At 39.8% G+C, this 13,732-nt stretch overlaps 2 protein-coding genes across 2 annotated transcripts; both read right to left on the reverse strand.

The window, feature by feature from the left end:
* Positions 1-827: 827 nt before the first annotated feature.
* LOC143022740 (uncharacterized) lies at positions 828-12,021 on the reverse strand. Its single transcript, XM_076181086.1, has 6 exons — positions 11,339-12,021; positions 10,090-10,212; positions 8,608-8,745; positions 7,967-8,086; positions 3,105-3,267; positions 828-1,180 (listed from the first exon to the last, which is right to left on the reverse strand). Exons 2-6 carry the CDS (start codon positions 10,135-10,137, stop codon positions 1,119-1,121), a joined length of 531 nt encoding a protein of 176 aa, XP_076037201.1. The 5' UTR covers positions 10,138-10,212; positions 11,339-12,021; the 3' UTR covers positions 828-1,118.
* A 118-nt stretch (positions 12,022-12,139) lies between these two features.
* Positions 12,140-13,330, reverse strand: LOC143022738 (52 kDa repressor of the inhibitor of the protein kinase-like). Its single transcript, XM_076181084.1, has one exon. It carries the CDS (start codon positions 13,328-13,330, stop codon positions 12,140-12,142), a length of 1,191 nt encoding a protein of 396 aa, XP_076037199.1.
* Positions 13,331-13,732: the final 402 nt, after the last annotated feature.

Here is a 13,732-nt window from a genome sequence, read left to right on the forward strand (position 1 = left end):
ACACTGTAAAAACAAATGAAGGTAGCCTGGTGATTGCAAGTCCCATGATTAACATGGATTTGTCTGAATCTAAATGGTTTGGCCAGGTTAGACCATTAACTTGCTGCAATATCCATGAATTTCACATATCATTACCCAACTGAATGAGTTGGCTAAACGTTTTGCAATGTCCGCACACTCTTCATACAATACTTGCAAGTACAGGTATGTATTTGAATAATTGAATTGCCTTAATCTTACTCCCTTTGCTGACTGAAGACTTGATTTGCTAGATAATAATGTTCCCTGCACAGCCATTACTCTGTTACAATGAAATATTCAAGTGTCGCCAAATTACAACTCCTAGCATCCTCCTCAGGCACCTCTTCTAAAATACATTGTTATCTCCTTTTAGTCCCTCTCACATTCCACATCTCTGTGGGTATGATATCTTCATACAATCTTCTCTTTGCATACATTCTCAAATATCTGCTATCCAAAATATTCTTTACATCCCAAACAAATACCTGTATATTCATCCATGCAATCAATACTGATTTGCACATTCACTCACTTCTAGTTATATGACCTCAGATGGTTGAAACTTTCCACTTCCTCGTGCAACTTTTCATTCAATCTCACATTCACTCTGCTACTAACGTCATTTCTCATATGTGCACTTCATGAAATTACTTTTCATTCACTCTCATCTTCCATCTATTACTTCCCTTGTCAATCTCTTTCAGTCACCAAATAGTCTCTCTAAAGAACCTGTCACAGCTGCACTGTCATCCACAAACAACCCTGCATTCTTTGTTTACAAGTCTTCACCCTGCTCTAGGGAAATTCACTACATACATATACCAAAGGCTTTTTCCCCCTTACAAGAGAGGTAGTGAGAAAAAAAAAAAAAAAAAAAAAAAAAAAAAAAAAAACATTGCCGCCCATTCCATCCCTAGTACACTCCACTCCCCTCCACCCGCTACCCTCCCTATCACTATGTAACATTAAACCTACTTGTAATTATGGTGCATAGCTTTGTTGGCTTAAATCCAATCTTGTACTTGTTGTCCTTGGTCTTCCATCCAACTTGTCCCTCCCAGTTGAACTTCTTTTGCAAGTCATTCATTCAACACATGTCAATAATGAATTTTACTGACATTTTTACATTTGATCCACCTAGTCTTGACAGGCGACAGTACTGAAATATAAATTAATTGCTACTTTTAATAACAATATTTATTTGATGCAAAGGATAAAATAAACATCTTTATACTGTACATACATACATACATATACCAAGGCATTTCCCCCTTACAAGGGAGGTAGCCAAAAAGGAAAAGGCATAAAATCATTTCCACCCACTCCATCCCTGAATACACTCCACACCCCTCCACCCTCCCTCTTATCTGAGCACCTCCTGGATGACGGGTCATCCCTGCACCTTGTCCACTGCCCTGGGTCAGAAGCAGTGTCGCAAGACACAGCACATCCACAGCAAGGCCGCTTCATTAAATCGGCGACCCCCCCTCTCCGTCCCCCCATTGCATAAATCCCTTTGGGCTGCGTCAAATTTTGCTCACACATACTACCTCACCCCCCCCCATACCACCTCATGAAATTACAACATCATCCATATACAACCATTCTCCATTCACCCCTGTCTTCTGTCCTCTCCCGTCCTTCCTCAACAGACAGATATGTACATAACAATAATCTCACCAGTTAAATTCTATGCAGTCAGTGTTTTAGAAACTTTAGTGGCATCCCTACTGATCAAAGTCACAAACTTTTTTTTTATGATTGGAGACTCTCCCCTTAAACAATAATACATACATACATACATATACCAAGGCTTTTTCCCCCTTTCAAGGGAGGAAGCCAAAAAGGGAAAGGCATAAAAACACTCCCACCCATTTCATCCCTACATACACTCCACACCCCTCCCACCCTCCCTCTCATCTGAGCACCTCCTGTGTGACGGGTCATCCCTGCACCTTGCCCACCGCCCTGGGTCAGAAGCAGTGTCGCAAGACACAGCACATCCACAGCAAGGCCGCTTCATTTAATCGGCGACCTCCCCTCTCCGTCCCCCCTTGCATATAAGGAGAGGACGGGGAGAAATCCCTTCAGGCTGCGTCAAAATTTACTCACACATACTACCTCACCCCCCACCCCCCTGCCCATTCCTCCTCATGCAATCACCACATCATCCATATACAACCATTCTCCACTCACCTCTGTCTTCCGTCCTCTCCCTTCCTTCCTCAACAGACATTCCCCTCTTCCCCAAAAGCCCCCTTCACCCCATCCATCCACCTCATCCTAGGACGTCCCCTCATGTTCACTCCCTCCACATCTGCCTTCCATACCTCTTTTACTAGTCTTTCTTCACTCATTCTTTCCATGTGTCCAAACCATCCTAATATTCTTTCATCAACCCTATCTCCCAGCTCCTTTTTCACCCCTGTTCTCCTCCTCACATCCTCATTTCTCACTCTATCCAGCCTAGTAACCCCCACCATACTTCTCAGACACCTCATCTCAAACACATTCAAACTCTTTCTCTCTTCTTCTCTTATGTTCCACGTTTCTGCCCCATATAGTGCTGTTGGCACAATCACTCCTTCATACAGTCTCCTCTTCGCATCCATTCCTAAATGTCTATGCCTCATTACACTCTTTAATCCACCCAGGCATTTACTCGCTTCTCTCAATCTACATTCTACCTCCACCTTCACTCTACCTTTTCCTGCTACACTTGCACCCAAGTATCTAAAACTATCCACATCCTTCTAAAACTATCCACTTCCTCCAGTCGCTCTCCCTTAATGTTCACTTCCAGTCTACTGCCACTTTCACCCCTTGTACATCTCATCACCTTACTTTTACCCACATTTATCTTTAGCTTTCTTCTATCACATACTCTCCCAAACTCTGCCACCAGCTTCCTCAATCCCTCCTCCGATCCTGCCACATGCACAGTGTCGTCCGCAAACAACAGCTGGCTCACCTCCCACTTTTCTCCATTTTCTTTAACCATCAATAATGATGATCACTTTTAACTTCCACTACCTCTACTTTCTACTATCACTGTTGTGGAAGGGCTAAAGAAATACCATAACCTTTCAGCTTGCCCAGGGTGACTAGTACAACATGAACAGGTATCATCTTGATGGAGCGCCCTCGACGTGTCCAGTTGTTGAAGTCTGGAGATAGGCACAACAGTCGCCCTTCGCGAGAGAACTGCACATCCTCTGAGGACCATTCAAGAACTTCAAGGGCCACCTGTCAAAAGAGTATAATTAGTTGATAATGCAGTACTGCTTTTCTATATCAACTCAGGATTAGGAAATGAATTAAGCACCATATCTGCCAACGCATAAGACACATTTTCTTACACATACATATACCAAAGGCTTTTTCCCCCTACATGGAGGGTAGCTAAAAAAAAAAAGGCATAGAAACCATTCCCACCCATTCTATTTCCTATATATTCCACCCCTCCAACCTCCTCCCTCCCTCCCATCTTGGCACCTCCTGGATTACGGGTCATCCCTGCATCCTGTCCACTGCCCTGGATCAGAAGCAGTGTCATTGTCAAGACACAGCACATCCACAGTAAGGCCACTTCATAAATTCGGAGACCCCCCCTCTCCATCCCCCTATGCATAAAAGGAGATGGGGAGACATCTCTTCGGGCTGTGTCAAATTTTTTCTCATACATACTTCCTCACCCCCATCCCCCACCCACTCCCCCTCGTGCATCACAGCATCATCTATACACAACCCCTCTCCATTCACCACTATCTTCTGTCCTCTCCTGTCTTTCCTCAACAGATATTCCTCTCTATTGTAATACCCCTTTCACCCCATCCATCCATCTTGTCTTAGGTCGCCCCCCCTTATGTTCACTTCTTCCACATCTGCCTCCCACACTTCTTTTACTAATCTTTCTTCTCTCATTCTTTCCATGTGTGCAAACCATCCTAATGCTCTTTCATCAACCCTATCTCTCAACCCCCTTTCCACCCCTGTTCTCCTCCTCACCTCCTCATTTCTCACTCTAGCCTAGTAACCCCCATCATACTTCTCAGACATTTCATCTCAAACACATTCAAACTCCTCTCTTCCTCTCTCATGTTCCATGTTTCTGCCCTGTACAGTGCTGTTGGCACAATCAGTCCTTCATATAACCTCCTTTTAGCATCCATTCCCAATGTCTATTTCTCATTACACTTTTTAATCCACCAAGGCATTTACTCACTTCTCTCAATCTACATTCTACCTCCACCCCCACTCCTCCCTTTCCTGCCACATTCGCACCCAAGTATCTAAAACTATCTACTTCCTCCAGTCTTTCACCCTTAATGCTCACTTCCAGCCTGCTGTCACTCTCTCTCCTTGTACATCTCATCACCTTACTTTTGCCCACATTTATCTTCAGCTTCCTTCTTTCACACACCTTCTCAAACTCTGTCACTAACTTCCTCAATCCCTCCTCTGATCCTGCTACAAGTGCAGTGTCTTCAGCAAACAACAACTGGCTCACCTCCAACTTGTCTCTGTTTTCTTTAATCATCTCTAACCCCTGACCCACTACCCTTGCATTCACCTCTCGCATCACCCCATCCATATAAAGATTGAACAGCCAGGGCAACATAACACATCCCTGATGAAGTTCTACCTTTACCTCAAACCATTCACTCTCTACATTTCTAATCTTAACGCAAGCTCTACTACTCTCATAAAAACTCTTGACTGCTCTTAACAGCTTTCCTCCTATCCCATATATCTGCAGTACCTCCCATAGTGCCTTCCTGTCTACCCTGTTGTAAGCCTTTCTTACAGGAAGGATAAAATCATTCAGTGTCTAATCCAGCCATATTATGGAGTGAGAAGTTGGGCATCAAATATAGGGCTACAGATATAGGGCTGTATCTGCAGTCTCCCCTGTGTTGTGATGATAGTTAAGTTTGTCAACTAAAGAGAAGGTGGACCAAATGCCTGGGAACAGGAAAGGTTAAGGATAAGATGGAACAATTGGCTGGGTGAAGGACATTAGCTCACAATCGAGAAACATATCCTTTTTCATTTTGTTCCTCAGTTGTGAGCTAATGTCCTTCACCCAGCCAATTGTTTCATCTTATCTTTAACCTTTCCTGTTCCCAGAAATTTGGTCCACCTTCTCTTTAATCTTTCCTAGTATTCAGTGACCCGCCTCCCCCTTCCCTATCTCCCTTCCTCCCTCCTTCCCCCAATTCCCTCCATTCCTCTTGTTTAATCTCAGTCATGTGTATTTCAACTATGTACAGTGAGTCCTCCTTATACAGTGATTCTTTATCTGGTAAATTCACAGTTACGGTATTTGGTAATTACTACCCTCGATTCTATTTACAGTAAGAAAAATTCACAGATACGGTATCTGTTAAATATTTTGAAGAGGAAAGAGCAAGGAGAAGGTACATATGCTATATCCTATTATTACATGTTATAATGGGTTTGGTATACGGTAATTTCAATTTGCGGTAAGGTTTTCTGGAACGCATATGTACCATATAACGAGGATGTACTGTACTTGCAAAAGCTGTAACAAGCAAAGCATCATACTAATAAAGGCTTCGTCCCCACCCAATATTTATTTCGACATTACAAATCATTTATGTACTGTCAGCCAAACAAATAAAACAGAAGTGATGCAATTATATTTACAATCAAGTATTTACTGTACTTTGTATATGACATAAATAGCATATTCATGACATAAACAAATAAATCCCATTTAGTCACTTTTCCACCTCAGCATCTCTTAGATGAAGTGCAATGTACAACCACTCTTCATTTAAAAACGACAATTGGGACCAGCGCGCCGTCGTTAACCGAATTGGTCATTACGTGAAAGTGTATACATATACATACATGTACTGTATGTACAATGTCCAGCAATACATGTATCTTTATTTTCGTGTATTTTACCTCTTTTATACAGTACATTAAAGTTTTATTTACTGTTTATTTACGGTGGTTAGGTTCCAGAAATTACCGTATATGACCAAATCCGTGTATGCTGACATTCCATATTGAATACCGGGGTATTTTTTTAGTTTCGACCATGGGTGCAATATAGCAATAGAAAATTAATTATTAATTTTGTAAATTAAAATGTATCAATGTAATATGCAATTTTGTGGGCGGAAATGAAAGTAAAAAATACCATGCTACAAGAAAATATGCAAATGAACGAAGTCAGTAGCATAGGATTGGGACGCCATCTTGTCGTCTGCCAACATCTCTCACCACGACGACAACGAGGACGAGCCGGATGACATTTTTTGAAAGAAAAATTACAACCATACCAGAACCAGCTACCACTGCCACTAGATAAAATATTAAGTTTAACGCAACTTTGCGTCAACACCAATGTTTTTTCATTCAAAGATCTTTATTATAAACAGAAATTCGGATGTTCCATGGGCTCTAATCTCTCGCCAGTTCTAGCCAACTTATATACGGAATATTTTGAATCAGTGCTATTACCGGAAATTAAACCACCCGCCATGTTCTGGCACAGATATGTCGATGACATCTTTACGGTTTGGGATGATGAATGGGGATCATTCCAAGAATTTCACAACAAACTCAATCACCTAACTAACAATATTAAATTTAAGGTGGAATGGGAATTAGATCACAAATTACCTTTTCTAGATATTTTAATAATAAGAAATGTGGAGTCACTGTCCTTCACAGTTTATAGGAAGCCCACCCACACAGGGAGCTACCTACATTTCTTTAGCCACTATCCTGACAAAATAAAATATAGTGTAGCTTCAGCCCTACTCTTATGGGCTTTGAGAAATTGTAGCTCCCAATACTTAGATTTGGAACTAAATTCAGTGAAAAAATCAACTAACAAAATTAGGATACCCGCTGTGGTTTTTACAAAAAGCTCTTAGCAAGGCCAAAATTAGTTTTCACAAAACAGATTCCCATTCCGCCATGAATCATAATTGGGATAATAGATGCATAAAATTGCCTTTTAAAAAATCAATCCATGAATTGTCTCACATGTTACCAAAGGAAAAGGTAAATTTTATCTTCCATTATCCCAATAATTTGTTCAGCAAAGTTGTCAATATACATCATAGATCCAAGAGTAATACAACTCCTGGGGTTTATAAATTACCCTGTTTAGATTGCAATGATGTATATTGGGGACAGACGGGTCAAGATCTCAATACCAGGGTTAAGGAGCACAAGAACTCTGTTAAATACGGACAGGAAAATTCCGCAGTATTTCAGCACGTCGCCAATAAAAACCACCGAATAAATTGGGACGATGCTGAAATAATTTATAAATCCAAATGTAGTTTCAGAAGAAAAATAGTAGAATCCTCCTTAATATATAATTTCCCAAATTACAACATTTCCCATGGTCAATGGTCACCAGACTGTATTTCTTCTTTTGCCATAAATAAAATATTACCATCAACATTAGCGGTGGACAAAAATCACCAAGGCCCATGCAACGCCGGTCATGTGACCTGAGCCACCAAGATGCGAGCATGCGTGCCGGGCGTGTTGACCTGAGCCTCGTCCCCTCTTGCTACCTCACTGTCTCACTATAAATACACATTGTTCTGTACTTTGTAACTCATATCTGCTGAAGAGGATCACAGTAAGTGATCAAAATATACAGATCTCTATATCTTCGCTTACTCTTCTCCGAAAGTGGGTCATCAGTATCATATATATATATATATATTATATATATATATATATATTTATATATATATGCAGCTCTTCAATAACAGGGTCTCACAACCTGAGCTGGTTTATCCCCACCTCCTCATCATCTGCTGACTACCCTTTTCATTCCCATTCACAGTAGCAGTATAAACTCATGGCAACTGAACTGAATTCTACACAAACATTCAGACTCAAAATATTGTTTAAACATGAAACAAAAGAACTGTCAAGTGCAGACCTTGCGGAGCTTAAGATTAGTTGTGTGGTCGGTAGATGGCACACGGCGCAAGGGTGTACTGCTTCCCACACTCATCAAAATCCGTCGCCATAACTTCGTTGGGCTAATCTCCTTTGTTTCCTGCAACTAAACAGCATCATATTAATGAGATTTGTTCAACAATACAGAAATGAAGAAGATAAACATCATTTATTTAGATACTCATGATTCATGCTGAATCCTGTTTTGATTAGGATGGTGGACAAAGATAAGGGAGTAATAGCAATAATGATTATTGCCTTTAATGGAGAAAATTTGATAACAGAATTGGAAAGACAGTAGTGAACATTGGAAAAATACTGGGGATGTGCAAAAGGTAGTAGTTTTTCTGAATGCTTTTTTGAATATCATTGAAGGACATCACGATACATGAGAGGTTACTTGAGGAAGAATTATCTAGTCATGTGAATGCAGAACATACTAGTTTACTATTTGAAAGTCAAGAGTTTGGATTGGATAACCACCATTACTTGTGTGTTGAAGGGGACTTTCCATTAATGGACAAGATACTAGGAATGTATAATATGTAAGGCATTACTGGAGGCAGAGTGTTCTCGTTTATTGTGTGTAAGCCACTCAGTTATACAGAGTGGATTACTTACATTATTCATGTGTTCAAGATGAACCTCAATCTTATCCTTTGCTCTCCTGCAGTCTTCACGGCTAGGATGTGTAGGTGGTGTGGTTTTGTACACACATGCCAACAACAATGGGTATTTGGTAATATGCTGTACTGGAACCTGTTCATTATACAAAGAATATTTACTATGTGATATAAAGAATGCAATGCTTAAGACATAGACATAAAATATCATTATATGTTATTTGAGTCTGGCTTATTAAGATAGAAATACAATGGACATGTGCAAGTGCATTAGCTGAAACCTGACACCTTTAACACAATTATGTCTTTTGTCAATTCCATCACAGCTAAAGAAAGGTAAATCTATGCAACTTAAGTGAATGGAGTCTTGATTAATTGAGACCCCTTCAGAATGGAAGCCATCATCATAGATACAATTACTGCCTGTTCTTCAAAGCATCTTACTTTGTTGAAAGGTGTGGGTAAATAAGAATGGTAGGGACACAGCAAGCAGGGTGAGTGATGGACTGCCAGTGGCATGGCTGGATTTAGGACAGGGTAAATAGGGCCTCGTGCATTTAGGGGTCCCGTGCCAACTCCATTACAATAGTATAAACACTTTTTGGTTTATCATGATAAAACATGTAATCAGCTGACTGACGAAGCACTGAGCAGCACTGTGATTGTAAACAAACTCCGAGGTGGCTGACAGCATGTTCCACAAAAACTGGGACAATATTCTAATGAGGGGTGAACCTGACAAGGCCCCGCAACGTGTAAATCCGGCCATGGTCAGTGGTACTTGGCTATGATTTTTTTTCAAAGTATGATTGTTCGAACAATAATGATAATAATAACAATAATAACCGTAATAACAATAATAACCATACATACATATAACAAGGCTTTTTCCCCCTTACAAGGGAGGTAGCCAAAAAGGAAAAGGCATAAAATCATTCCCACCCATTCACCTGAATACACTCTACACCCCTCCACCCTCCCATATTAATAACCATAATAACAATAATTGTTGTCAAGTTCAACCTCTATCTGGAGGTACAACCACAAGTAGCTGACAACCATTTTCTGAACTGGAACCTTCAGTCTCTTGATCAACATTGTTGGATAGGGAGTATCACGGCAAAGTTGGCACCAACTGCGAATCGAACCCCGGATCTCCCAACTGCCAGGCAAGTATACTTACTGATCACACCACAGTTGCCTCCAGTGGTCACTAGCACAAACAATGATTTATTTCCTCCACTTTTCCCATAAGGAGAGCTGACAACCAACAAATGCTCTCCTTTTCCTACTCATATAAGCCAGGGACACAGAAACAGTTCCACACTAATACAACACAAATAACAGTCTATTATTTCTTCTCATGGGATGGACTAAGAACTGTTGACAGCTGCTGTAAAGCTGCCCATTACCAATCAATAAAACCCAAGACAACAATCATTATCAGTATACATTATGAATTATATACAGCACTACCCACCATGAGGAAAGAGTGGAGATTCATACAGCACAAGAGAGTATTTTCCATCTGGGAGACTTTCAAGAAGATCCACAGCAGCTCTCTTTCTTTTTCAAGGCCCTGAAGAAGCAGTGAGGCCTCACCCTGCAGAACACCAAAGATAATTCAGTGATTCAAAAATTAAAACACCTGAACAGAATAAAATAATCATAAGACCAAAATTTTGCAGTGATTAAACCCATTATGTTATAGTAATGTTCTCTTTTCAAGTTTCCTTCTATCTAATACCAGATGATTTTAATTAGCTGGAGGGCAGGCTGTGGCCAAAGTAGGGTCCTGAGACCCCACACTGGCTCAGGTCTCCCTCTCAGCTGAATAAAACTGGAATAAGCCAAAGAAGAATTTAAAGTATGCCATCACATCAAAGGTGTTAAGAAGTTAAGCTATGGTATGAAAAAAAAGATAAGTGAACAGAAATATAGACAGCAAAGATGGATATAGGAAAGAGTAAAAATAACAAAATCACCTGGTGTTAGAACAAAACAAAGTGGTAATATAGGATAACCGAGACAGCATATGTGTGTTTGCAACATATACTAAGTGTTCACACATAAGTGATAAGATAACTTTATGTTCTTTCACTGCTGATGTTTGTGGGTTTTCTGCAAGAGAGACCAGGGGAAACTGATTGATTGACTAATTCTTTCATTGCCCTACCTAGTGCACAGGTAGCTACAAACATGTCCACAAAATGCACATAAGAGTACTGACACACTCAAACTGTGCTTCTGTGGATAACACAGAACATACATTTCACTCAACCCTGCCACCTCCATAGGCGTAACCAGAAAAAAAAAGAGTTCAATTGTACAAAGCATTGTACACATACACACACAAAACATAATCATATGTGCATACATTTTGTACAATCAGTATCCAAATATGTATAGGTTACAAAAAGTCCATACTTTCCTGTATGGAGTATTCACTGCATAATCCTACGTAATCAATACACTAGGGGAGTTTTTATTACACCCCTATGGATCAGAGTTGCCAAGCAATATTTTACGATTATGATTTATCTCCACACTACGAAGAACACTGATCTTCAACTATCTAATATTTACTACTACTATTATTTCTCCTTTCCTCTACTCTCCATAAAATCTAAGACTCCAAGTGACGCACATATGGATCAGAGTTACTCAGCGCTCTTTTATGCTAGAAAAAAAAATCTTCAAGGATAGAAGTGCCGGTTATCAATACTTACTTGTAGAGCTCCTCAACGATAACCTTGAGGTCCCGTCCGTACTTCACTTCCGTCTCGATGATCTCCAATAGGATCTCCTTCCGTTCTTGTCTTCTCCTTCCACATCTCCTACAGACGAGGGGAGCATACATCACACCACTGAAAGAGAGAAAATCGATGTAAGTGCTAAAATATATATTAAAAATAGAAAATGATAATGATGATAATCAGGGGCGCCCACAGACATTCTTGTGGTGGACGCACAAGGTATAAAGGGCTATAGGGAGACAACCAAGCGAAGCTTATCCACCTGAGGGGTTCGGAAATGTTTTGAGTTTTTGCCACTTTTTGGTTGCCTTTTTGACATACTTAGGTCCATTAATTTTAGAAGTGAATTGCAGCCTTTTATTGAGGGGAAAACTAATGTAATTGTGTATCTTTCATTAAACATAAGTACCGGTGTATAGTAGTCTATTGCACTGATTTGAATATGCAATGAATGGTTCAATGAGTTATAAAACAGTTTATTTTATATATTTATCAACTACATACAGTAATTGTTTATGACAATATCATGCATATATAGTAGTTGTAATAATAATGCCAATAGAATGTAGATATCATATGGATAGTACAAAAATTACATTCTATTATTTCATGTATTATGTATCCGATATTCATTAAATTCTTCACCAAAATCTACTCTGGGTTACTTTTAACACAGCATGACTTCGTAAATTTATGTTACATTTGTCAGTGGGAATGTTTTTTTTTTTATTTCATATTAAACCACAATTTAAAACACAATGACACAAACCATCTTTATTGAAATGCTAATGCAATACGTCTATGTCCACTACTATCAAAGCTGTGTAAGACATTCTCATAGTTAATAGCAACATCTTGATGAATATGCAACAGTGCTAAAGCGCTTAGTCTATCAGAAGCCATAGTGGATCTTAGGTATGACTTAAGCCATTTAAGTGTGCTAAAACTGCGCTCAGCAGATGCAGTGCTGACAGGCATGGTTAAGAGAACTGTAAAAATATTGTTCAGGTTTGGATAGAGGTATCTTGTACTTTGAATACATTCTTCTAATTTCAAAGGACCACCATCCTTATGTCTCCACTTCCACCTTTCCACTTCAGCATCCAAATCAAGAAGTCTAATGAATGGAGGATATGCCTCTTTTATTACTACTATGTCTTCTTCTGAGAGACTCGCAAGATTCTGTGGCAAAAGCATTTCTGCTCTAACCCTGTTAGTAGATCCACAGATACGTTCATTGAGTTGTACAATAAGGTGATCCAAAAAAGGGTTGTGAAGGTTTCTCTCAAAGAATTCTGCACTTGTAGTGGATGGGGCATTTTCTCTGTTTTTCTGACGACAAATAGACCGAGGGTGCTTCTCATCAACCTGTAAATCTGCTGCCAACTGTGTTGCTTTCCTGTACAGATGCTCAAAAGATGATCCATCAGACCGTTTTGATTTCAGCATTTCCACCAACTCTTTGCATTCTTGTGTAGCTTTAATCAAGTTATTAGTCTTACTTTGTAGAGCCATGGAAAGAGGTTTTGTCAAATTTAGGTAGTGGTGGACAATTACCAGTGTGTTATGAAACTGGAAGCAGTGAATGCTCATAAAGAATGCCCCTGCCTTTGCTGCGGTACTTGGGTCAGTGTCATTTTCTCTGAAGTGCAAAGTGTCAATTATATTTTCTATATTATTCAGAAATACTCCAAGTGTTTCCTCATGACATCCCCATCTAGTAGCACAAAACTTTTTCAAACGATCAGCCTCTTCATTTTGAGATGTATAAATATGAAGCCGCTTTGCTGATGCATTAATGAACTTCACAATTTCCCCAACAACAGAATATAGGTTTCTTACACTTGTTTCTTTGCATGTGTGTGTTATTGCCAGATTTAAACAATGTACTCTACAGTGAACATACTTGACAGTAGGGGCATCATTTACAAACCGTGCCTGTACACCTTTGATTTTCCCAGACATGTTAGAAGCTCCATCAAATCCTAAACCTACAACCTTGTTCTTGTCCGGGCCAAAGTCTTCCAGTTTGTTGCAGATCAACTTGTACAAAGTTTCTCCTGTTGTGTCAGCAGTCTCTTCAAATGTAACAAACTCTTAATGTCGACTGCCATCAGAGGTGACATACAGCACCACAAGGGCTACTTGTTCTTTGACTGAGATGTCAGTTGCTTCATCAACAATCACACTGAAGTATTTTGCCTCTCTGCATGGAGTTAGAGTGGTTTCCCTTATTTGGCTACCAATAATGCTAATAATCTCATTTTGAATTCGATGACTGATGTATTGACTGTTCTTAGAAGCCAGTTTCAAGTGTTCATGGAGAACAGTATCATGTTCAGATCTAAGCTCTAAGAGTGCCATGAA

The sequence above is a fragment of the Oratosquilla oratoria genome, unplaced genomic scaffold (genome assembly GCF_046742065.1).
Source record: "Oratosquilla oratoria isolate Oo_2021 unplaced genomic scaffold, ASM4674206v1 SCAFFOLD154, whole genome shotgun sequence".
In the NCBI taxonomy this organism is placed as follows: domain Eukaryota; kingdom Metazoa; phylum Arthropoda; class Malacostraca; order Stomatopoda; family Squillidae; genus Oratosquilla; species Oratosquilla oratoria.